Genomic DNA, 24,091 nt, shown 5'->3' on the forward strand with positions numbered 1-24,091 from the left:
GGTGCAATATTACCAAATAACAGTAACGTCTTTACCTCACGTAGAATATAAAGTAACATTGATAGATGCTTGAAATACTGCTTTATGAGCAGAAAATACTGTCATCATTTTCACCCTATCAGATAGAAATAATAAAATTTCTTATGCATCAGCCAATATTATTCAGCCTTTGTTGAGATAAAAAATGTTTTCAGAATTTTGAAAAAAACCATAATCTGCACTTTATGAAAACTACAACTCACTTTAAAAATTTTTGTTTTTCAGTAATCGCCTGCCCTTAGAAAAGATGATTCCAAAGAACACACTTCCCGTACTCAAGACGAAGATTCACAGGGACTCCCGTTCAGTATGAGATGCAACACGTTGCCATTAAGGAAAATGGCAACTTTAACTTATCTGCCCTCTTCCATGATGGCTTTCTGGACGATCTTGGGCCCTTGCCTGGAGCCTCTTCCGTGCTTGGCAGGGGGCGGGGTCCATTGAGTAAAGCCTTGCGTGCCGGCGCCCGCGACGGAGGCGCGTATCAGGGCGCAGGCGCGTGGAGGGGGTTGGGGGAGGAGGGAAGCGGCGAGTAAGATGGAAGATGAGGAGGTCGCTGAGAGCTGGGAGGAGGCGGCAGACAGCGGGGTAAGGAGGAGCCGCCGCCCCGGGGCAGGGCCGGGAGGGACCTGGCGTGAGGAAAGCCTCCCGGGAGCGGGTCCGGGGATGGTTCTCCCCAAGGAAGGGCCCCACACGCCGGGCCGGGGTGGTGGAGAGGCCCCCGGTCCCTGAGCGCTGTGAAGGCCTCTTAAAGGGGCCGCGTTCCATTTCTCCCTCCACCTTTGCCGGGTGCGCCTCCCTCCAACCCCACCGACTTGCGCGTCACCCGGAGCGCCCCACCCGCCACCCAAGGTCTCATCCTAGTCCCCGCGCCCGCTAGCTCGTCCCGGGCTTCTTTGACCCTTCCTTTCCTGTCGGACCCCCCCCCCCCCGCTCCTGCCCGAGGCACCATTTTAAAGTTCATGTGCTCTGATGAGCGAGACACCGTGTGTGTGTGTCGGGTGTGCGGGTGGTGCGTGGACCTGGGCGGCATGCCGGGCTCCTGAGAAGGGCAGGAAGGGAAATTGAGTCGTCTCTGGGCCCCTCAACTCTCTACTGAAATCCCCCACCGCTTTGCGCCATCCGCCACGGTGGGCGAGTCTGGGGTTTTTTTCTCTTTCAGTTTTACTCTGAAAGCCAGTTGCAGGCGGGTCTCCCGGAGACCCTGCCAGACCCGTAAGGCCAGCGGGCAGCCCTTCTCCCCGGGGATCACCCAACGATCTGATCCCGGAGGGAGGGTCTCGGAGTGTGCTCGCCGGGGTCAAGGAGCGGGGGAGGGTGTGTGTGTGTGTGTGTTTTATACAGTATAAAGTAGCCGCATTCCTGGGAGAGGAGGGGAAAATGGACAGACAGTTCGACTTGCTTTTGGAGTTTTTATTTGCCTCCAGCAGCTGTACGAAAATAGTTTATCCCAAGCCGGAACAGGCAATTCTATTAGGTTCGTGATTAATTTGATCTTTCCAGATTTTGTGGTTCTATGGTGATCCTTGTGAAGATGGGGAGATGTCATTTTGACCTCCCCATGTTTATGTCTGTTCAGTGCTGGCTCGAGTGACATCCACCTTAAAGGTTTAATTGTTGGGAGTAGGGCGGGGAGAGCCGAGTGTACAAGGGTAGAACAGGAGCCGGGTTTTCATGTCCAAGCGCCTTTGAGGGTGCTTGTCAGCTCCGGAAGAGACCAAGAAACTGACCCTCGCAGCAGTGGGTGTATCTTTACAGGAATATTGACACTTGGCTTGGAAGGGGTTTTTTTTTCCCCTTTCTTTTGGTGGTTCAGCATTTCCCCCACAGTGTTTGTTTTTCCACTTAGCATAATTGAGAATAAAGGATTAATTCGTTCCGAAGGTATTTAGTACAGTTATGTGCCGACCGTCTTTCCTGGATTTTGTCTTGAGTAAGGAGAGCAATTCAAAGTTTTTATAGGAGCAACAGGTGTCATTTTGGTATTTATTCAATCAAGAAACATTTTTGAGTGTCTGCTATGTGCTAGGCAGTGAGTGCTTAGCAGTGACTTTGTGTCAGAGAATGCAGAATTTCCGGTAGAGGAGTTTGTTGTTGCCTACCACTATTAGTGAATCATTCAGACACCCCTCATGCCTGCTCCCTGCAAAAAAGCGTGGCCTACGTTTTGGGTGTGACTCAAATGATGAATTTCTTGAGCATCTTGGCTTTTTCTTTTTTCCCTCACCTATTTCGAAGAGACATGAGTTCCTCATGTTAAACAAATAATAAAATGAAAAGAACAAAAATGAATGTAGGCTTCCAGATCTGGGGGTTACTTTAGTTTTTCAGATAGGTGAGTTGCTTAGAGATCTGTTAGCCCAGGACTGCATTTTACAGCTGAATACACCCCAGAGATGTTTAACTTAGATCTTTCTGATGCTTGTCCAGTATTTTCTCTACTATCCTTTATTTTAGTAAATCCTTTTTAAAGCTACAGGTACAGAGATGGAACCCAAACCTTGCCTCATTGACAAAATGAGCAGTAACTGCCAAAGTGCAAGTTCCCTTATGTACCTGTTATTTAATTGAAACTTGAAGAGGCATTATCCTCCTTTTATAAACAAGGGAACCGAGTTTAGGGAGTAACCTGTCTTGCTTAAGGTCACACACAAAGTGGGGAAGTTGGGATTTGACTCTCAGCCTGTCTGACTCCAAAGCTGGGTTCATTCTCTAGCATTTTTCTGCCCTCCTACCCGGGGGCCTGCGGAAGACTTGGAAGTTGGGCATTAACTTTCATTTTTAATATATTTACCTTGGGCTTAATGTTTGAAGGCTCTCATGAATTTGATTCTCTTTTCACACTTCACAGAGGGTCTTATAAATGTGCACTTTTGAAGGAGGGAGAGCCAGAGAGGGGATGAAACTGTGTTCACATCACTGAGATGCCAACTGACTGTACATGTCTTTCAGATGTAGCCAGTTGCATATTTAAAAGTCTTAGCTTCAAGTTACTCTGCCTTTCAACTGATACATGGTAATGAGCATTAAGTTACTCCCCTCTTGCAAATAATTATAATAATAATAAACCTGGGTGGCAAGAGGACTAGCAAATGGGGGTTGACTAATTCTTAAAGTGAACATTCAAACTTTATGTAATCCAGAAGCAGTTTTAATCCTTGAAAGTATAGGCTTTTGATCCCTGCCCTCCACCACAAAAAGTTTCTGACATCATGCTAGAATTTCTCTCTTGTCAGTACATCTGAGGTCATTGCTTCCTGCATATCTTCAGAATACTCAATACAGTCCTATTGTGTCATTTTGGAAAGACTTTGACTTTGAGAAGCACCTCATATATTCTATAAATAGGCAGCTCTTTGCTTTTAGTTAGTATAGTGAACACTTAACCTAATGTAAAAGTGTTCCTTTACCTGTTTCCTCCCAAGGAGTTACATCCCCAATCAAAGGACAATTCAAGAACTATAACTTAAATTTCACCAAGAAAATGCTTTAAAAATATACTGCCTTCGGGAGAAATAAAAATGTAAAATTGAGTTAATGTTGATGCAAACTCTAAATTGTGTCCTGAGTCGTAAGCATATCTCAAGGGACAAATAGAGCATTTTGTAATTGGAAGACGTCTGCGCTCTCCCCAAATAGCAGATGAATAGTTTGCTCAGTTTCTGATGGTTTGAAGCTTCATATTTCTTGTTATATATATGTGTATATATATGTATATATATGTATGTGTGTGTATATATATATGCTAGTCCATCTTGTTGGTAATGAGCTACTCCAGTCCTAGGGGAAGGTAGATGGTGTATGAACAAAATTGGACTGGCAATAAAGCATTGGCAACCTCTCTAATTTCCTTGCATCTCGAAAGTTGCCTTTTATCCTTTTTCACAAGGGCAAGTCATGTAGCCATTGGAAGAAGAGGCATCTTAAGTAAGTTAAAGGACGACAAGTCTTCTGGACTAAGAATTCAACTTTGTGTTTTCTTTGCAGCTTCATTCAGCCAGTCATCTAAACATGACCCCATCAGTGATGCTGGGTGGTATGTAAGCCCGTAGGAAGGTGTCAGTAAACATGGCATACCTGCTGGACACCCGGCATTGGGCACACACAGTCCAGGGAGGAGTCAAACAGATAAGGCAGCACTTTCTTTGGAAGAGGCATAGGTGGGGTACCATGGCTGGGATCAGAGACAGTCTTGTAGAGAAGGCGATGCCTAATTAAGATTCAAAGGACCAGTTGGATTAAGCAGTAAGTCTGGGAGGGCAGGTAGAGTGTAGTGCCAATGGCCACATAGGAAAGGAGGCAGCGAGAGAAGAGAGTCCAGCATTGGAAGAGCTGCAGTATTTTGTCCTGGCTGGAGGGTAGGGGGTTGGCAGGCCTCAGTGGAAAGAGATGAGGCCGGAGAGGTATGCAGGGGCCCGATCCGGAAGGGCCTCCTTGTACTTGATTCTGGAGGTTTTCCTCAAAGCAGAAGAGAGCTTTGAAAGTGTTTCCCGCAGAGCAGTGATGTAGTTAGATTTTAATTTAAGAGATAAAAACTTTGATTTACTTGTCTTTCTTTAGAGAAGAAGCCATTCTCCCTAATCATGGCTGCCACCTTACTTGGGGTCTCCAGCACTACCTGTAACTGCTGTCATTATGGAATGTGTGCAGTGGCTGTGGGTAATGGGCAAATAACAGTTCTCTCAGGGCCACCTGGTGCTGGTTTATGTCTGTATATTAAAGAAGGCATTTCAGATTTGTGTTATCAGAAAGCGCAAACCCTGATGCACTGGGCCTGAAGGAGCCGTTTCTAAGCTCTTCCTGGTCCTTCGGGGAAGATGCAGTGCTAGGGACTGTGAGGTCCTATAAAGCAACTGACCGGTTTCCATATGATGGCGCTAAGCAGTCTGTCCCTGGGACTCTGGAAAAAGGTCTGTTTCTCTGTGATTTCAAAGGAAGGAGGATAATGAGCTTTTCACTCGTAACTTCTCAGCCCTTTTCATTAAGGCTGCATGGGGGCCTGTTCTCAGCGTGCTCTGGCTGTTCAAAAGAGCTGCCATGGTTGCTGTGGGCTGAAAATTCGGGCAATCACAGGCTTGCTTGCTTTTCCTTCTATAACAGGAGAGAACTTGGTGTATTGTTCTAAAGCTTTCGGTAAACTCCTGCAAGAGAGAAGGCACTGTTTAGGTCTGATGACTCAACCATATTCTTGGGGCCAGCCTTTTCTTTCCAGTTTCCACTGTGGGGGGCCCCCCACACAGTTAGCACCGGTTTCTGGCTATATCAGGTCGCTACGCTAACCTTCACGAAGTGTAGTGTGTTCTTTCCTGCACAGTTTACCTACAGGAATAGAAAATTTTTGCTTGTCAGAACAACTACTGACTTGTTGGTTTCCTAGGAGAAGGTGGAGTTTAGCTACTTACATCTGTGGCCAAATACAGAATGAAATTTTTTTTTTTAAGTAGTAACCATAGAGATTTCTCATCTCAAGTGTTTTTAGCTCTGCTAGCCTCTGCCCAACCTTGCTTCTCTGTAAAATCCAGTTCTATGCAGGGTGTTGATGGGAAGATAAAGGTTAAAACCAACCACTACAAGTGTTTCTAATTGCCACAATTAGCAACAAATCCCAACAGTGGTCTGTATGTAAACAAAGAATCCTATCCCTGAGGGTAAGACATTTCAAAATGTCCCTCACCGTTTGTCATCCCTTCCCCACACCCAGAACTCTTTCCCTTATTAAATGAACACAGGAAATAACAGTCGTTCCTTTCTAAGAGGAATAATAAATATGTACAGTTAAAGTTGCATTCTTCAGAGGCGTGATCCTTAGATGAGATTGTACAGTTACGACTTGAGTCTGGAAAGGTCAGGGCTGTCACCACTTTTCCTAGACCTTGAGAGCTAACTCCCCATCGCTCATGCTCCGGCCTTCCTGCCTTGTGAAATGAAAGCACGTGTGATCCTGTGGCTGTCAGTTGTTTCTGCCACCTAGTTGCACATTTCACTGGTGAAGGGACACTGCCCGTAAGCTGCCAAATCCCATAGGCCCCTTTTTAGATAGCATCCTGAGGGCTCGCTATAGGCCAGGTGGAATGCATGTTTACCTTCATTCATTGTCACATTCAAAGGGATCTGTGAGCTAGTGAGGGTAGAAACTATTACTGCCATTGTCCAGGAGAGGAAATCACAACGGTCTATCCCAGCCCTGGCTGTTGGCTTCACTGTAGGGACCTTTTGGGACAATTCGTTTACCTTTGCTTCTTAGTAAATAATTAACTAGTTAAGTGCTTCACTATGCTTAGTTGTTAGTTCCTTTGAAGTATTATTTGTTTCTCCTGAGATCCACACCCTGCTTCTGTAGCCTGGACGATTGAACTGATAAATTTTGTGTCTCTGAAAAACTAGGACTTAAGAGCCAAAAGGACAACACTGCTGTTGGTTGTAATACTAAGAAGAGTGACTGCAGTTGAGGTGCTGGTTAAAATCCTAGTCATGAATGGGAAATAACTTTTTAACATCTGGCCAATGGGAAGAGATAATATACATCAGTTTTGCTCTAGGTCTCTTGAGAAGACGTCACAACTCTGCCACCTTAGGACCCCTGTATCTGTCCCTGCAGACTGGCATCCCCTGGGTATTTGGCCTAAAGTGGTTTTTTTTTGGAGGGGGGAGGTTGCACATTGTTTTTTAAAGACTGAATTTGAATCCCTTTACCTGGGTCTTGGTTGCCCTCCTCTCCTCCACAGCCCCCCCCCCCCCATGTTACTGTTCCCTATTGTGTTCGGCCTGCCCAGTGGAGCCATTTCTTTATTGGCTTGGCCCTGGAATCCTTGTTTGCTGCCTCTGCTGAGCGTGCCATTGGTGTTAGAATAGAACTTGGGGGGGGGGGGGGAGGTGTAGTGACTTTGCCTGAAGGCCTAATATCTCCTTTGGGAGAGGAGCCTTGCTGTCTTCATTATCAAAGTCGCCTCTGCCAGTCAGTGACCCACTTTCAGCAGCTGTGGCAATAGAAGTCAGAAGACTGGGCTCAGGTTTAAGTGCCAGGTCTGAGTTTCGGACAAATCACTGCCTGGCTTTCTCTCAGGTTTATTTTCCTCATTTGTAAAATTGGACTCATCTGTCTCATGTGGTGCTGAGCGGTAAATGCAGCGTCGTTCCAAGGCGGGTGTTGGACAGAGAGTGTTGTTGCCCTGAGTGTAAAGGACGTTGTTCCCTGGCTGGCCAGCCACTGTCCGCGTGGCCTCTGTCCAGTTCGGGTGCAAAGTTCCTAAGACTGGCGGAGTGAGGGGCCTCTTTCTTGCTCCCCTGAGGACTAATGTACTGTTTCTTCTGACAGTTGTATTACTTAGTGTTGTGTGAAAACCAAAAGGGAAAAGCAATAGTAAACATGAAGAAAGGGGAGCCCTCTTAGACTCTACCCCCTGTTTTATTCCAAGAGTAGGGCTCACCACCAATACTCCTTTAAAGTAAAGCTCTGTATGGACTCCCTCCCCCATGGAGACCCTTTGAAGAGGCACTCAAAGCCAGACCAATACGTGTCTCAAGACGGCAGTTACAGAGTTTCTGAGGCCCTCCACCTGGGATACATCTAAACTGGGCCTGTTCTCTGCTGAAGAATTATTTCCTTGTGGGTACTTCTTCATAGACTTAAGATCTTCAGAATTCAGCTCTGTTGTGCTCTGCTACTGCTAGAGCCCTTCCTTGGGGACGCCGGCCTGGGGTGCGGGCAGGTTGGTGTTACCTGTCAGCCTCTGTCCTCCCTAATTAATTCCTGTGGCCATCCACCAGCCACTCTCCTGAATGTTTGCTTTCGCCTGCTGAGGTTTAGCGTTCAGTTCTGTCACTTGCTAGTGAAGTGGCCTGAGGCAATCACTTGACCTCTGAGCGCAGCAGGCTTCTGTACATCCTGTGGGCTGTGGTGAGGATGAGAGGAGGTCAAGGGAGGACCGAGTGCCTTCTTACCTGTGGTGGGTGCGTGGAGAACCCGGCTGCCACCACTGCTGCTGAGAAATGCCTGAAGCAGCCAACGCTCTTATTTTGAGTATAGATAGTGTCCCTACCTTCAGACCCAGGTAGACTCAGTTCAAATTCTGGCTCCACAAAGCTTACCTTCTAGGGGAGAAAATGGACAGTAAACAGTAAATGATGTTTCATACACACAAGGAAGAAAAATGAAACATTGGGGGCGTAGAAAGTGACTGGCAGGGGTACCATTTTTAAAAAAATGATCTGAGAAGACCTCTCAAATATGGAAGGCAGAGAGACCTGGGGGAAGTGAGAGCAAGCTGTGCAGAAACTGGTGGAAGTGAACTCCAGGCAGAGGGAACCTCCAGTGCAAAGGCCCTGAGGCTGGAGCGTGCTTGCTTTATCTATGGAGCAATGGGGGCCGATGTGAAGGAGTGGGTGAAGGGGGAAGTGGTAGGAGAGCAGGGCAGAGGTAGCAGGGAGCCAGATGCAGTCGAGACAGACCAATGGGCCGTGATGGATGTCACCTTGAAATAGGAAGCCACGCGAGTGTGGTGAGCAGAGGCTAACTTGGTTTTTAAAAGGATGACTCTGGCTGCTGTGTAAACTGAACTGTAGGGACAAGAGAGGAAGCACAGAGACTGATTACAGTAGGTGCTGTTGGAGCCGTCCATTTGAAGGCTTTTGATCATTTGGACCAGCGTGGTTACAGCAGCAGAAGTGCTAAGAAAATTCAGGATCTGTTTTGAAAGCAGAACCAATAAGATCTGCTGACGTGGGGTGTGAAGGGGGCCTCAGAGATGATGGGGTCTAACGGCTTTGGCCTGGGCTGCTAGAAGGCTGCAGTCCCTGAGATGAGGTGGGGAGAGGGAATGTGGGAGAAGCAGGCATGGGTGAGGGGCTGAAATCAGAGTTTGGTTTGAGGTATAAGTTGAGGTACCTTTTGAAATCCAGTAGGGAATGTCCATTTGGCAGTTGTATATCAGTGAGATCTAGATGAGATCACTTAATAAGTCAACAAAAGAGACGTACAAACTCTCCAACTGGGAAGGGTCAGGAGAGGACAGGACTCCCTCCTGTTAGAGGAGAAATGGAATATGGAGTCCGAGAAGGCGCTCCCAGGGAGGAGGAAGGAGCCCAGGAGAGGGGCGCCTGGAAGGCCAAGTAAAGACAGTGCTTTACGAGAGGAGCGTGGAGCGTTGTTGGATGCGGCTGAGAGGTTGAGGGAAATGAAGAGACTGAATTGGGCAGCGGTGGAGGCCATTGGTGACTTTGACAGGAACAGTTCCAGTGGACGGTGGGGTCAGAGAGCTGCATTGCAGTGAGATGGTGAAGGTTACTCAGCAGGGCCTGCGCCCAGCACTGCCGCCTGGGCTGTGGCTGGTGCTGTTGTTGGTTTGCTAGTTGCTGTTATGCCATCATGACAAATAGGACTCATCGGAGCAGGTTCTGCGCGTCACTAATCAGTGTGTCCCCTGGGTCCCTAAGGTGCTCAGTTGCTCATTGCTGAAAGAGTAAATGTACAGCAGATGTATTAATACCTCTATACATCTTATTCTAAGGTTAGATCCAAAGCAGTGTTGTCCAATGGAAGTATCTGTGAGCCCTATATCTAATTTTAAAATTTCTAGAAGCCACTTTTAAAAAGGATAAAAAACAGGTGAAATTTAATATTTTTCATTGAACCCAATAGGTCCAAAATAGTATTGTGTTAACCTGTAATCAGTATTGAAAATATGTTAACTGTTTTACACTCTTTTTTTGTACTAAGTCTGGGAACTGTGCATTTGGCGCTTTCAGCACACCTCAGTTTGGACTGGCCACGTGTCAAGTGCTCTCCAGGCACGTGGCGGTCCCCACCGTACTGGGTGGCATAGCTGGAGAGTGTGCCCAAAGCATTTCCTCTTCCTGGGCAGGCGCAGAGAGATCCTGAAAGCTGTAGCGAACTTGGGAAAGAAAGCAGGAAGTGGTTTTCCCTTACAAACAAGTAAGAACTGTTTTGTCTTTGCAGCATACCACCCCAAAGCCCTTCGTAGTTTTCTGGTACCCCTAATTTCTTGAAATTCGTATCTTGCTGGCCGTAGGAATTAACTAATTTTCTGCAGCAGATTTTTGAGTAGCATTCTTTTTAATTTCATGTCCTTTATTTTGTGACATCATGGTGACCGTGCCAGTAGATGACTGGCCCCTAATAGCTTTACTTGGCAAAATGAAAATAAAGCGATTACTCTGTGTCTTTCCCTCCAAGTTTTTCTGGACACGTAGAGAGTATTTGGAATCTCAGTGTCTGGTGAATAGTGTTGATACCAACCAATAAAGACCGTTGCTGACGGCAGCTGAAGTAATGTCAGGTGGTTTTCCAGACCTCAGTTAAGAGAGATGGGCTCACTGTACGATGCCGCTCTAGGTTGGAATCTCTTAGGTTAGGAAGTATTTTATTTTGAGTTCTTCCTTTTCCTTTCCCTCTATTCATGTTTTCGTTCTCTTTTCTCCCCAACTTGTTTTATGCCTCTTTCTTCTCTTCTCCTTGAAATTCTCGTCCTTCAAGTTCCTGCAGCTTTCCTTGACTTGTCGTAGCAGGAGTGCGCTCTCCATTTCTTTCCAAAACACTCTTCATACGACTGATTTGTTTATCTGTCTTCTCCCTCCTCTGGGCTCTGCTCATCAGCAAGGTCTGCCTCCTCCCCTCTGGGTCTCCAGCATCTAGCAATTCTCCTACTTGATATAGAGTAAGTTTTCCATAAATGTTTGTCTCCAGCTTTTTTTGTTACAACGAAGCAAGAGGAAAATGGTCTTCGAGATACATTAACAAAGCATAGACTTCCTTAGAGGGGATTTTAGGACTATATCCTGTGCCCTGCAGGGGCCCACTTAAAGTGGAATGTTTGTCCTTGCTGTGGGAGTAACAGAGGAAGGAAGAATGTTTGGTAGCCAATGGAACCTTCAAACAGACTAACCTGAGTCTGTATTAAAAAGGCAACGGATGAGTTCATGACCTACATGTGCCCCCATAGATCTTTTTGTTTCTCAGCTTCTGAATTCTGCTTCTTCTGATTTAATCCAGTCATATTTGCTCAGGAGTTGAGTTAATGTTTTTGAACCTGACTGATCTTGAAGCGTCATTGTAGCATCAGACCTGGGGGTGATAGGACTTTGGGTGCTTCCCTCTCTGGAGTTAGCGTGTGTGTGTGTGTGTGTGTGTGTGTGTGTGTGTGTGTATGGAAGAAGCAGGGGCACTGGAGGTGGCCAGCTCTGCTGGGGCGGGGCTCTGCCACACCACTGACATAGAGAAACAAGGCGGGGGTGAAACACAGAATTATAAACTAATCAATGTGAAAGTTGTTTGGAAAAGTTTCTGTAGATTGCAAGGCTGCACTTGAACATAGCCAGTGATACACTTTAAAGGTACAGAGACTCTTTTCTTTTCTCTGATAGTTTTACACCAGGTTTTGCTGGTTCAATGAGTTCTTTTGCTTTATTCCTAAGTGAAATTAGGGTCCACTTGGGAGGAGCCAGAATCCCATCCAGAGACATGGTATAGGAGAGATAGGTGCCTTGCTGGGGAGACTGCTCTCCCAGGAGACCCTGGCACAGGGGACTCTGTAGTCAGGGGAATGGGCGCTGATGTCCTGCCCGCGACTTAGAGAGATTGGTCCCGTATGAGCACTGCCTGCCATGGTGGGGCTCAGGGCGGGGTGTGTCGGAAGGTATTCTCACCTTCTGCATCTTCGCTTTGCCTTTTTACCTAACATGGTGGCATTGTGATCACAGGACCTGTCCGCTCTGGTTCTGAGAGAAACCCTTGTATGCTCGGGGTTCCTGTCTCTTCTTCAGAACCCCCCCCCCCACCCCCCCCGTGTTTACATGTAGAGAGCACAGACCAGTCCTTATTCCTTGAATTTGAGAGGAAGATCAGAAAATGTCATCTTCTGAAATGCAGACTGACCAAGAGGGGCAAATTATCTGAGAAAAGTTACGTGGCAACTGTTGCTGATAAAAAGGAAATTACTTCCTAGCTCAGAGCTGGGAACCAGGGGGAGGTCTTAGACCTCCATGTATGCAGGACGACTTGGAGTACTAGGAGTGTGTCAGTTGCATTGGTGACCAGAGGACGCGGTGATGGAGCAGGGCAGCTCAGCGGGGAGGCCTAGGGGAGCAGGTGATGGCAGGGCAGGCACCAGAAAGCAGGCACCCACTCCCACCCCCACCCCCCTAGTGGAACAGGTGCAGATTTGGGCTTGTTCACTCTGCCTCCAGGGCTTCATCGGTCCCCCAGGGCCTCATCACCCCTGGGTGAACTGATACTCTGTTTCTTTCTTGAACATTCCAATCAAGACAGTACCAAGGCCTAGTTCTTTTTTCTCTCCTTTGCTTTTCTTCCTCTCCTCCCCCCTTCTCACCTTTTTCCCTTTCTCATCCATTTTTTAATGTCACAGGAATGGCCCTGTCTTTGTAACCTGCTGTCCTTGCAGATACATTCCTATCCTCTCTGTCTCCTTTGTTCCTTCTGAAGAGTGTGGCTGTGTTACAAATTAGGCTCTTTGCGGTGTCCCCTTCCTTGCTCTTCCCCTCGTGTGCTTCCATCCCCCAACTTTCTGCCCAAGGCTCACACGTGGTTAAGGGCATCAGCAGCCGGTGAAGCTGTGCCTCTTCCTCCGTGAAGCTGTGCCTCTTCCTCCGTGAAGCTGTGCCTCTTCCTCCGTGAATCTGTGCCTCTTCCTCCGTGAATGACGTTGCGATGTTGACGTAGGATTTCATTCACCTTTTGGCCATGGCCTCTCCTTTCCCTCTCACTAGGGACCAGTTCTGTCCAGAACCATCGTGCTCCCCACTGTGGTTCTTCCTGACGTCCTGCCTCCACTCTTTCCTTTTGGTTTCACTTGGTCTTTCACAGACCAAGAAGCATGGACCTCATTTGTGTAGAGGTGTAACCCCACAGGGCAAGTGATACCTGTGTTTGATAACAACAGAACTTTTGTTTAGGATTTTGACCCAACGATAGAAGGCCACTCCACTGATGAGAGCACAGAGCGTCATCTTCTGGAGTCTGCTCAGTGCTACTTGGCAAAAAACAGAGAGCCTTTCCAGGGGAAGCCATAGGAAGTCAAACGTTCTTAGCACCTCACCTCTGATGTGCTTATGCCCTAACACTTGCCTTGTCCCCTGTGACCCTTCCTCACGAAGAGTCCAAGACTGATGAGCTTATGAGTTTCTTTCACTAGCCGTGAAGGTTGTGCTTCTAACACAGGAGGAGGCTTGACCTTGGGCCAGGGCTCTCTGCATCCTTGTAAAAAGAGATGGTGCCCTTAGGTGATAAGATTCCTTGTTGGGGCCCACATCTAGATGCTTCCTCACACGACATTCTGAGGCCTGTTTAATTCCACTGGGCTGTTGCAGCTCTGGAGACGTATATTCTTGTGTGCGCCCTGTAGGAAAGTTTCCACTTGGTCCAGCTCTTCAGAGCACGAATCTGAGAGCAGATTGATTGCATGGCCTTATGCAAGGAGAGAATGGACTGACTCATGATACCTGGACAGAATCCAGAGCGCGATGCAGTCCCCTCTCCAGCTGCTCACAGAGCACTCCCTCCCCTGCTTGGACGGCTCTGAGCACGCTGGTGTCCAGTGGCCATCTGGAGGTGGCCAGGATCAGCTTTCCACCGGAGCCGCTGGGTTAGATCCCATTCTCTAATCTGATGGCAGAATTCCCCCTCAGCGCTGATAAGCGGTCCTGCCTGATGTGATGGACTTTGATGGGAGTGTTAGTTATTGGAGCGCCGGGAAGCGGTGTGGCTTCAGGGACGATGGGGAGGAGAGAGGGTCAACATCTCAGGGATCAACCAGCGTTTCCAGGGGTGTGAGCAGTTGTGAGGGTGTGGCAGCCTGGGGTAGGGCCTCCAAAAGCTTTATTTAGTTCTAGGGCTGCCTCTATGACGTACTGTCATAATTTGGGACCTTGGGTAAGTTCCTTAATTTCCCTCAGCCACATTACCAGCATCTGACAGAAGGCTAAAAGCTCCTTTGTCTATCAGACAGGGTTGGTATGAGCAGAAAAGGAGTGTTTGGGAAAGTGTATTGATAGCCGTACAACATTATATTGACATAAGGCATCGTTTTTAAAGCTAGTAGTTTTACATGCCAAGTGTGCCGGGCATGTTCTAGTTTGGGGATAGACTCGGGCACAGTCCACATGCCCTTTGGAAGGGCTTTTCTCCACCCAGGCTCCCTTGGCTGGGCCTGGGCAGATCCTCTGTCTTCCCTGAGGCCCTAGAGAAAGAAGGAAGCGATGTGCTCTCCTGAGAGGAAGCCCGGATGACACCCCTCAAATTCAGCTAACGTAATCTGTATTTTACCACAATGGAAAAAAAAAACCCAGCTAATATATTAGGCCCATTTGCCTATATATCTTATTTGGCCCTGACAAGGATAAGAAAACAAGGGGTCATGTAATAAGGTTTAGAAATTTAGAGCTTTTCCATAAAAATCTTGAATTAGGGTTTCTTGTAAAATAACAGCTCGTGTGCTCACTGGTGCCGTGTAGCCCCGTCGCTTCCCCACGGTGCTCCCTGCCTGTGGGGTTCGGTCACGGGCCTGGCCTGGGGAGGCACTTGGCTTTGACTCCGTTTGAAGGCATCTACAGCCCACAGATGGAAAACTTTGCATTTATGATGGAGGAACTCGAATCAGCAGCCTCATTTTCAGATTGGAGTAAAATGATACCGTGTGGAACCTTAAAACCATAAGTTATTTGTGGGAAACCTCGAAAAGCCATTACAAGGTAACGGTCATTAGACTAACGTGAGACATAATATTTACTCAGGCAGTGACACTGGTATTAGTATTGAAAAAAAAAAAGGAAAAAACTTAGAAGAATTACGGTTCTGACACAGACTGTGCTGTGGGCAGAGATTTTCTCTGAGTGTCTGTCTTGTCAGTTCACAGAAAACGTCTAGGTCGTTCTCTCACTCTCGGTGCCCCTTTTCCATTCGGTCATTGGGCATCAACTTGTGTTCCAAGCTTGATGAGAGGTTTTCATTCTAGAGGTTTCCCAGCCCGCAGAATACAGCCTGTTGTGCTTGCCTAAATATATTTTGGGTCTTCCAATAAAAACGAAACATTTTTAACAACTCAGCACCAATCAGAACACATGTCAGTGTCAGACTGGATTTAAGCCCAGCTTCATGTTGGTTGTAGGAGACAAACATAAGGACATTGGAAAGATGCAAAGTACAAGAGAGAGGAGCACATGTCCGGGGAATACTAACCAGAAGAAAACTGGCATGGCTTTATTAATATTAATAAATTTTAAGGCAGAGAAGGTTCACTTCATAATGATAAACTTTAATTTACTAGAAAGAATAATTCTTAGATTTTTTATTGGGGAACGGGAACAGGACTTTATTGGGGAACAGTGTGTGTATTACCAGGGCTTTTTCCAAGTCAAGTTGTTGTCCTTTCCGTCTTAGTTGTGGAGGGCACAGCTCAGCTCCAGATCCAGTTGCCATTGCTGGTTGCAGGGGGCGCAGCCCACCATCCCTTGAGGGAGTTGAGGAATCAAACCATCAACCTTGTGGTTGAGAGCCCAAGCTCCAACCAACTGAGCCATCCGGGAGCTCAGCGGCAGCTCAGCTCAAGATGCCGTGTTCAATTTTAGTTGCAGGGGGCGGAGCCCACCATCCCTTGTGGGACTCAAGGAGTTGGACTGGCAGCCCTGTTGTTGAGAGCCCACTGGCCCATGTGGGAATCGAACCAGCAGCCTTCGGCATTAGGAGCACGGAGCTCCAACCACCTGAGCCACCGGGCCGAAAGAATAATTCTTGATTCTTTCCATAGTCAGTAGATCAAACAAATCAGTAAGAATTTAGAAGAACTGAACAATATAGTTAACCGGCTTGAACTGCACCCTTCACTGTAGAATACAGGCCATTTTTAGGACATACAGAGCATTTGTGAAAACGGGCTGCTCACTGGGCCCTGAGGTGGATCTCAGCAAATTTCAAAGACTTTGTACTAATGCATTCTTATTAACATTTTGCGAGTAATAGACGCCTTTGAAAATCGCATGTATCTTTTAAGTCAGGGTTTCTCAAGCTTAGCACTATGGACACTTGTGCATCGTAGGATTTTAGCAGCATCCCTGGCCTTTCCTCACTAGATGCCGGTAGCACCTCCCTCCAGTAGTAACACCCAAAAGTGTCTCCAGACATTGCCGAATGACCCCTGGTTGAGAACCAATGTTACAGATCTTCTCTCCAGAGAAATACATAATTTTGCATCCAGTTTCTCCCCCTCCAGTAGCTAGATGGTCTTGCCCTCACTGAAGACAATTGAGTAGAACATTTTGGAAGAAAAAGCAAGTGGACAGCCAAGGAGCCTGGACATGGGGGCTGTGCTCTGTGCACAGCTGCCCCCTGTCCATTGTGATGCTCGTGCATGAGTGTGTGGAGGTTTCTGGTGCTGAGGGCTGACTGCCATCCAGTTTCACAGACTTCAGCCTTCTAGACGGAAGGTTTTGTTCTAGACCTTCCGCTAGGTGCTAATTACAGAGAGTTCAAATCCTTGACAGTAAAAATAGAGAGATGATAAATATGTGATACATGTGATCATGAAGGAATGTGCCAGGGAGAGCTTACCTCTGAGGAGCAGGTGATGAACTGTATGGGAACAGAGAAGGCTTCACAAAGCACAGGTGAACAGCCAAGCTGGGTTTTGCAGGGTTAATGGGCGTTGGCAAGGGGGGCGGACGTTGCAGGCAGGTGGACCAGCACTCTGGGTTCTGGGGGTTGGTAAGAGCTCAGCTTCGCTGTGGTGTAAAACAGGAACAAGATAAAGGAAGGTGCAGGTGAGGCGTGCTTAGGAGCTTGGACTTGATCTGGCAGGTAGATGCAGCATTCTAAGTGGGGAAGTGAGTGCCAGATGTGTGTTCAGAAAGTTGATTTCCGTGGCTCTGTGAAGGACCGGACCAATTGGCAGTCAGGAGGCTGGTGATGGCGATGCAAAGAACCCAGCTGAACGATGAGGTCTGGACCTGTCACCAAGGCCGTGGGGATGGAGGGAGATGAACCCGCAGGGAGTGAGGTCCCCAAACCCCAGAGTCTGGTCAAGGCAGGTCCGCATCCATTACCTTGAAGGACACAGTCACGTCCCTGGCCAGAGAGTTTACTGCCCTTAGCTCTGAAAATACAGACATAAGTTTTTATTTGAGAGAGATTTTTCCACTTTTTATATACATTTTTTTCCTCTAGGAAATAGACAGACGGTTGGAAAAAAAACTGAAGATCACACAAAAGGAGAGGTAAGGCTGCTATCTGGTCTGAGGACCCATGCTCTCTGCCGTTTGAGAGCTGGACAGTCAGCGGTGTTCTCCAGCTGGCCGTTAGGCTTAGCAGGTCAGGCCCCTGGGCAGCAAGCGAAGCCAGCCCTCAAGGACATGGTGGCTTGAGGTTTGGGGAGTGAAGCTGGAGTGTTGCACCTGCCTCCTACCTCAGAGGGTGCCCTGTGTGAGGTGCTGTGGTGGAAAGTGGGGAGGTGACAAATCAGGAAATTTGGGTTTTAGGCTTAGCTCTGCTCCCAGTTGCGCTGAGGTTTGGGGCAAGTTGTTTTCCCTTCTGGACATCAGTTTCTTTCTCTGTGACATAGGAAGTTGAACAGATGATTTCTCGGGGCCCTCTGTGATTTGGTGGCGTAGGGAATTATAGGGGTGTCCTGGAAGAAAAGGTTCTCGGAAATTCTTGGACCTTTAAGGACGGCTTCATTCCCCACCCACATAGCAGCCGAGGAAGCAGGTTTCCAGAGCAGGTGAAAGTGGACTGCAGCAGTCTGTCTCTGGGCTTAGGTAACCTGTCCGCTCCCACAGGGACAGGTGACAGGGAGGAGGAGGAAAGGGCTTCTCTGGACTTGCCTAATGGGCTGCACAGACATTCCCCAGGGACCTCTGGCGTGCCCTGCCCGCCCACTCGCTTTCCTGGCTCCCCGCCTCTGATCAGATCGCTCGCTCCTTGTCTGAATGCTCATCTCAGCAACTACACTAACACCTGGTGACAGTCCCCTTGCCCATGACATTCCCGCCCAACCCACGACTTGTTCCAGTTCCCCTGACAGCTGAGTTCCTCCAGTCCCTACCCCTCCTGACAGCCAAGGCTCTGAAAACAAGACTCCTGTGGGCTGTTTGGTTCTGAAGAGAAGCTCGTTGACTGCTCTGGGGGTGTGTCTCCGTGGCTGTTGAGGGCGGTCATTCCTGCCTGCATCCCTTTCCTCCCGTGGCTTTTGTTTCTTTTCCTCTTTGGTGTTCTCCACCTGTCCTTGTGGACACATCGCCCGATGTGCACACACACCAGCCTTGGACAGTGCTTCTCCTCTGAGCACTGCCAAGCCTGTTTCCAGGCTCGTCCTTCACCCCAGCCCCGCCGCATCCAGGTCCCAGAGAGCCCTGGCGAGGCAGGTGACTCTGCCCAGTGTGTCTGGGAGGCTCAGGTCACTCACCGGAAGGCGGAGGCAGTTTGGTAAATCCTGTCTTGATGCCAGGCAGGGATGGCGGAGTGGGCTGCTTGGCAGGGTGTGACTGGTTTGAGCACACGTGGTGGAAGACCTTGCTGGTTGGAAGATTCCCGCTGACCCCCAAGCTACAGGGCTCCCACCACACCAGCCTGGTTCACTCTGGTCTGTGTAGGGAAGCTGGGATTTTAATGGAAGTCACCGGATTCTGGACATGACATGTTTTGCCACAGGGGCCAAACAGTGGTTGGTGTAACTGTGATGAACAGGGCGAGAAGTCCCAGCAAGTGAGACGGTGTTCCAGCCCCCTGTGCCCGGGCTTAGGGCCGAGGAGCAGACTGTGTGAGCTTCTGGCAAGGTTGCTCTTTCGAGAAACCCTTCTTGAGGAGTGAGAATTTTGATGTCTGGTCAGAGACCAGAGAATAATGAGTAGAAATAGGAGGGGAGGAGGAGGAAAGTGATGAGGGGTGGGTGTGGGGCATGGCTGGGGCCTCCGCAGTCAAGGGTAGGACTTGTGAAGCCATGTTTGCTCTTTGTCAGCAGGAAATCCAAATCTCCTCCCAAAGTGCCCATTGTGATTCAGGACGATAGCCTTCCCACGGGGCCCCCCCCACAGATACGCATCCTCAAGAGGCCCACCAGCAACGGTGTGGTCAGCAGCCCCAACTCCACCAGCAGGCCAGCCCTTCCCGTCAAGTCCCTAGCTCAGCGGGAGGCAGAGTACGCCGAGGCCCGGAAGCGGATCCTGGGCAGTGCCAGCCCTGAGGAGGAGCAAGAGAAACCCATCCTCGACAGGTGAGTGGAGCTGGCAGGGCTGACCATCCAGCCTTCCACCACCAGGCCACCTGGAAGGGGAGGGGCGGAGAGCAGCCTGGCTGCATGGAGCAGAAGCCAGGGAGTCAGGGCTGGCACCATCGCAGCTCTGGCCATTGGCCCACCTGGTGGGGCTGGTTCGTTGTACTGCACTGGCTGGATGCTTCCGAAAGCTTGGAGGAGTCGTGATTTGCTGGCACACTACACTGTTGGGGCATCGGGGCAGTGTGGCCTAGAGCTTCAAGGCATGGACTTGGTGTCAAAATCTATTGGGGTTGGAACCTGCCTTTGCCACTTACTTCTACTTACCATAGAGCTGCTTAACCTCTCTGTGCCTTCATAGCCTAATCTGAAAAATGGGACGATAATACGTGTCTCATCAAGTTATGTGCAATTACATGAGTATAGGAAACCTGCCTGGCACAATGGAAAATGCCCAGTTCAGTGCTGAAATGTTACCTCTGGGTCTCATAATAGCCCCGAATGATATTTTTGTGAATTTTCTAAATTCTTTTTTATTCCTGGGCTTTTTTTCTCTGCTGTTCTAGAGGTTGTATTTAAGTTTGTCACCTCCTGGTAAAGCAGTATTTGTTCAAACAGCCTCTTCTAATTTTGAGAGCCCACTTGGGCTCGGTATTCTGGCACGTGGCACGTAAAGAATTAATCTGTGCACCTTCTGTACGTCTCTTCATTATTTTGGTAGTTAGGCTTCCGCGTCTCTCCTCTGTGCCTTCACTTGGCAGCGTAGAAAAAGTCCTTTTCTTTTTAGTTTTCCGTAGCAACAGGAGTCAGCCACTAACCCCATAATTGGAGAGCGGCAGGGTGGCAGCCATGCAGGTGCTGGGCACTGCTGAGCTCCGGGTGAGGGGTCTTGCCCTTGGCTCCAGCACTCAGGAATCTGGTGCCACATGGCTCTATGCAGGGTCGCTGCCCGTGGTCACTGCCTCGGGACAGCTTGGGCCCTGAGCACTCCCTCTGCCTGCAGAGAAAGGATGGTGAGCCAGACGGGGGGGAAGCGTGCTCCAGGAGCAAGAGGTGGACGTGGGGCACCCGCCCCATACCAGGGCTCCCCAACCTGGAGGTGCCCTGTGTCTGCTTGCCAAAGAAGCAGGCCCCAGGAAGCCAGAGTTGGCTAATAGCCACCGTGACTTTGGCCCCAGCTTCAGGGGGGGTTGGTTTTAAGATTTGGGGACCTGTTTTATATCCTTTTTCAGGCTTCCCTCTGCTTTTCTCCCTTTCAGGCCACCCAGGATCTCCCAACCCGAAGACAGCAGGCAGCCGAATAACGTGATCAGACAGCCTTTGGGTCCCGATGGGTCACAAGGCTTCAAACAGCGCAGATAAATGCGGGCGAAGAAAGATGCGGTTGCTGCCGCCGTCACCACCTCCTGGGTCGTCTGCCACGGGTCACACTGCCGTGGCAGACAGCTGGACTTGAGCAGAGGGAACGACCTGATTTACTTGCACTGTGATCCCCTTTGCTCTGCCCACTGTGACCTTGAACCCCATGCACTGTGACCTCCCCCCTTCTGCCCCCTTCCCACTGTGATTGGCACATCTATAAGGGCTGTCCCAAGTCAATGGAAAGGGAAAGGGTGGGGTTTAGGGAAGGGTTGGGGGGACCCACCGAGGACTCAGAGTAGAGAGTCAGGCAGTGCCACTTGGCCACTTGGGGTCAAGCCAGTGCCAGCAATAAGTTTATCATGCTCATTAATTTGGGATTTCAAAGCTCAAATGAGAACTCCCGTCCACCCACCCCAAGTGCACGTCCTTATCACCTAAAAGCGAGTTCTAGCTAAAAATACCCTTCCTTTTTTTTCCTTTCTATTTTTGTTTGTTTATACAAATATCTGATTTGCAAGAAAAAGTGCATGGGAGGAGTTTTAGCAGTTTAATGAATTTTTAATTGAGAAGGGGTAGTTTGATATTCTACTTAAATATGTTTCTAGGAAATTCACTAGGAACATGAACCAATAGGATTTTGGTGAGCTTAGCTTCTGTATTCCTACTGCCGCCCAGAAAAGGGGCAGGGCTCTCTGCCCCCAGGACAGATGAGCACCCCAGGCCTATGCCTCCCTACCCCCAGCTAAGTCCCAGGGCATGTTGGCCCTACCTGAGACTGGGCTCGTTCTACAGGCTCAGAGAGCTTGGGGAGGGTGCCAGCCCCACCTCTAGTATTTTGGGAGATGGGGAAAGTGAACAGACTTCCCTTTCTCATACCCCTCAGGGTGGTTCCCTACCAGCCAGCCTTGCTACTTCTAGAAGAGAGCAGGGAGTGAGACCGCCCCCCTGAGCTTAGAAGTAAGGGAGGTGAGACTCGCTCAGTATTTTGCATCAGCACAAGGAAAGCCAGGACAGAGTCTGGCTCCAGGACTCAGCCTCCCGCTGGGGTGGTCAGACGGTGTCTGAGGAACGCCATCTCTGGATGGCATCAGCTTGTAACCACAGCTGGCACATTTCCTTTGTGAGATCAGTCCCCGGGGAGGAGGCCATTCTGAATACATGTGGGAAGATGGGCTGTGCATTGCGAAGCCTGGTGGTGACAGGCTGCTTCCCCACAGACCTAGGCTACCCTTCCCCCTTTTTCCAGAGTGAGGGCCTGGAATGAAGGCAGTCTCGCCTCTGTCCCTGGAGCCTAGAGATTTGCTCTGGCTCCTGGAGGCGGAAGAGGCTAAGAGGGCAGCTGCCCAGGACAGCCCTGTGTGTGTTCCGTCTGGCTCCTCAGGCTTTCTGGTCTTCTTCCGTTGCACTGCGCCTTATCCCTCAGCCAGCCACCAGCCTCCCCACTCAGTGGATGAGTTTTGGAGTGGTTGGTGTGACATTTTGTGATTAGGGCAGCTTGTGGTGGCTCAGGTGGCAGGCTCGGTTTTGCAGGCTCACTTCCCCTTTGGTTCGCCTGGTTCTCAGCCTTGCCCTGTGGGAATGTGGGCCAGGCACAGCAAGCCATGTCACACTCCATCGTCCCCTCAGAAGGAAGGGCCAGCTGCTAGTTGAATCAGCAACTAGTCCGCAGCACAGGCTTCTAACTGTGAAGCCCAGAAATGGTCCATGAGCAGAGCTGGAATGGAGCTTCAGTCAGTAAGGACCCGAGCGTGTTGAGTTGTGCCCACAGACTGTTCTGATGGGGAATTACCTCCTGGAGTGGGCAAGGGAGAATGTTGGCTGCTGTCTTTATAGCTCCACTGTCCTGACCAGGTTTCCTCATTCTAACTGTGTAGCGTCCGTCCCTCGTGTAAGAGTGGTTTCTGGCCCAAGGTGAGACTCTCCTTTCAGTTGGAGAAGGGTAGGGGTAGGCCAGTTGGGAAGGCCGGAAGTGCTGATTGCTCAGCCATTGGGACCACCTGTTCTTGCCGCCTTCCCCTGCCGGGAGCCAGAGGGAAGATGGCTGATGGGTGTGTGTGGATTGAAGATGTAGAAGGGACTGGCGCTCCCCCCTCCCTCCGGCCAAAGATGGGTTTCTGCCCGCCGTGTGCCTGTCACCACCCACCAGCAGTCATACCTTTGGCTCCCAGATGGAGAGGTGGCAGGCAAAATTTTTTTAAGAAAGAAATGAAAACAGGAAACTATTGTATTAGGGGGAGGTGGGAGGGGAGATGGGAGAACGGTTTGGAGTGTGTGTGTGTGTATGTGTGTGTGTGTGTGTGGTAGCTGTAACTTTCCTTAAGTGCTTTTTTTTTCCTTTTTTTTTTTTTTTTTTTTTTTTTTAAGGAAGCTGCAGGCTTTGGCTCGGAAAACCCCCGGGGGTAGGGGGGGCAGAAACCTGAGGCTGCTGCCCCCCCCTTTGTCCGCCTTCCCCCGGCTCTTCCCTGACCCCATGAGCCAGCCTCAGACCTTCCAGCTAACCGCTTCCCATGAGCCACTACTCTGTCAGCCTATAACCAAAGGAGCTGGGGGTCTGGGCCTGGTGACCAACCCTTCTAGCCCACTCAATCAGGGTGCTCCCCACCTGCAGGCAGGAGGCAACACCCTATCTGCTCCCATCAGCCCCTTCCAGAGCCCACTGCCCCGCCCTGCCCTGTCCAGCCCTGCCATCCCCGGCTCTGCCCCATCTGGGGACGCTCTGCTCAGGGATGGGCCGGCAGGGCTGCCCCAGCCTCCCTGGGAAGCAGAAACTCCGGAAGCCTCTGGGGTCCTGTTTTCTGGCCATGTGATCCCAAGGGTGCACATGGGCTCCTTAGGTGTCTGAACAGAAGGGCAGGGGAGGGAGGGCCTACCCCTGCAGTCCTGCTCTGCTGGTCTAGCGGCAGCTGCCCACCCCACCCCGCACCGCGGGCTCCTGAGTCGGCAGATTAAGCATTTTATAAATTGTATTTTAAATACATGTTTTAAACTTGTCAGAGCCTTGTCCTCGTTTCAGTTCCTGGCCTCCTGACCTCTTGCTGTGACTGCTTGTTTAACCGCTGGGGGGCCTCTGCTCAGTCCCTGGGAGGTGCTCCCTCTCTCTCTCTTGGAGAAGGAGGCCTGGGGTGGTTTGTGGGTTGGGGGGCAAGGACCCACATCCTTAGGCTCCAGGGGAAGGGGACCTCTAGGGCCTGGGCTGTTGGTGAGAGCGTGGCGGAAGCCCCTCGGGTCCTTCCATGGGGTCTGCCCCTTTTAGGGGCCTAGGTCTTTCCCAGGTACTTCTCTTATGTTCACCGCTCCGAGCAAGAGGGAAGAGAGGTTTCCTGTCCTAGTGGGGCTCCTAGTCCAAAGGACAAAAACTTCTGAGGAGAGTCCGCTCTGTCCTTCAAGAGTTCACCGAAGATCAGGACTTTGTACCCAGGCCGCCTCTCGCAGGAGCCCCCGACCCTGGGCAGGGTTTT

The 24,091-nt window shown here is 49.7% G+C and overlaps 1 protein-coding gene across 2 annotated transcripts; it reads left to right on the forward strand.

Annotated features, from left to right (window-relative positions):
• The first annotated feature begins 532 nt into the window (after nucleotides 1-532).
• On the forward strand, nucleotides 533-23,626 carry SZRD1 (SUZ RNA binding domain containing 1). Of its 2 annotated transcripts, none has more exons than XM_088790205.1 (4): nucleotides 533-627; nucleotides 17,228-17,277; nucleotides 19,017-19,271; nucleotides 20,531-23,626. In XM_088790205.1, exons 1-4 carry the CDS (start codon nucleotides 577-579, stop codon nucleotides 20,631-20,633), a joined length of 459 nt encoding a protein of 152 aa, XP_088646331.1. In that variant the 5' UTR covers nucleotides 533-576; the 3' UTR covers nucleotides 20,634-23,626. The 2 variants fall into 2 exon arrangements, with proteins under 2 accessions (XP_088646331.1, XP_088646332.1); XM_088790206.1 differs by having other exon boundaries at nucleotides 19,020-19,271.
• The last annotated feature ends 465 nt before the right edge of the window (nucleotides 23,627-24,091 follow it).

This window comes from Rhinolophus sinicus, chromosome 14, assembly GCF_057876585.1.
Source record: "Rhinolophus sinicus isolate RSI-liver-muscle chromosome 14, RSI-T2T, whole genome shotgun sequence".
Taxonomy (NCBI): Eukaryota; Metazoa; Chordata; class Mammalia; order Chiroptera; family Rhinolophidae; genus Rhinolophus; species Rhinolophus sinicus.

Bases quoted from the DNA above. Each gene is read 5' to 3' on its own strand.
- SZRD1 (XM_088790205.1), top strand. From the start codon at position 577: ATGGAAGATGAGGAGGTCGCTGAGAGCTGGGAGGAGGCGGCAGACAGC. The intron at 628-17,227 runs GTAAGGAGGAGC...TTTTTCCTCTAG, and splicing joins AGGAGGCGGCAGACAGCGGG to GAAATAGACAGACGGTTGGA. The intron at 17,278-19,016 runs GTAAGGCTGCTA...GCTCTTTGTCAG, and splicing joins AAGATCACACAAAAGGAGAG to CAGGAAATCCAAATCTCCTC.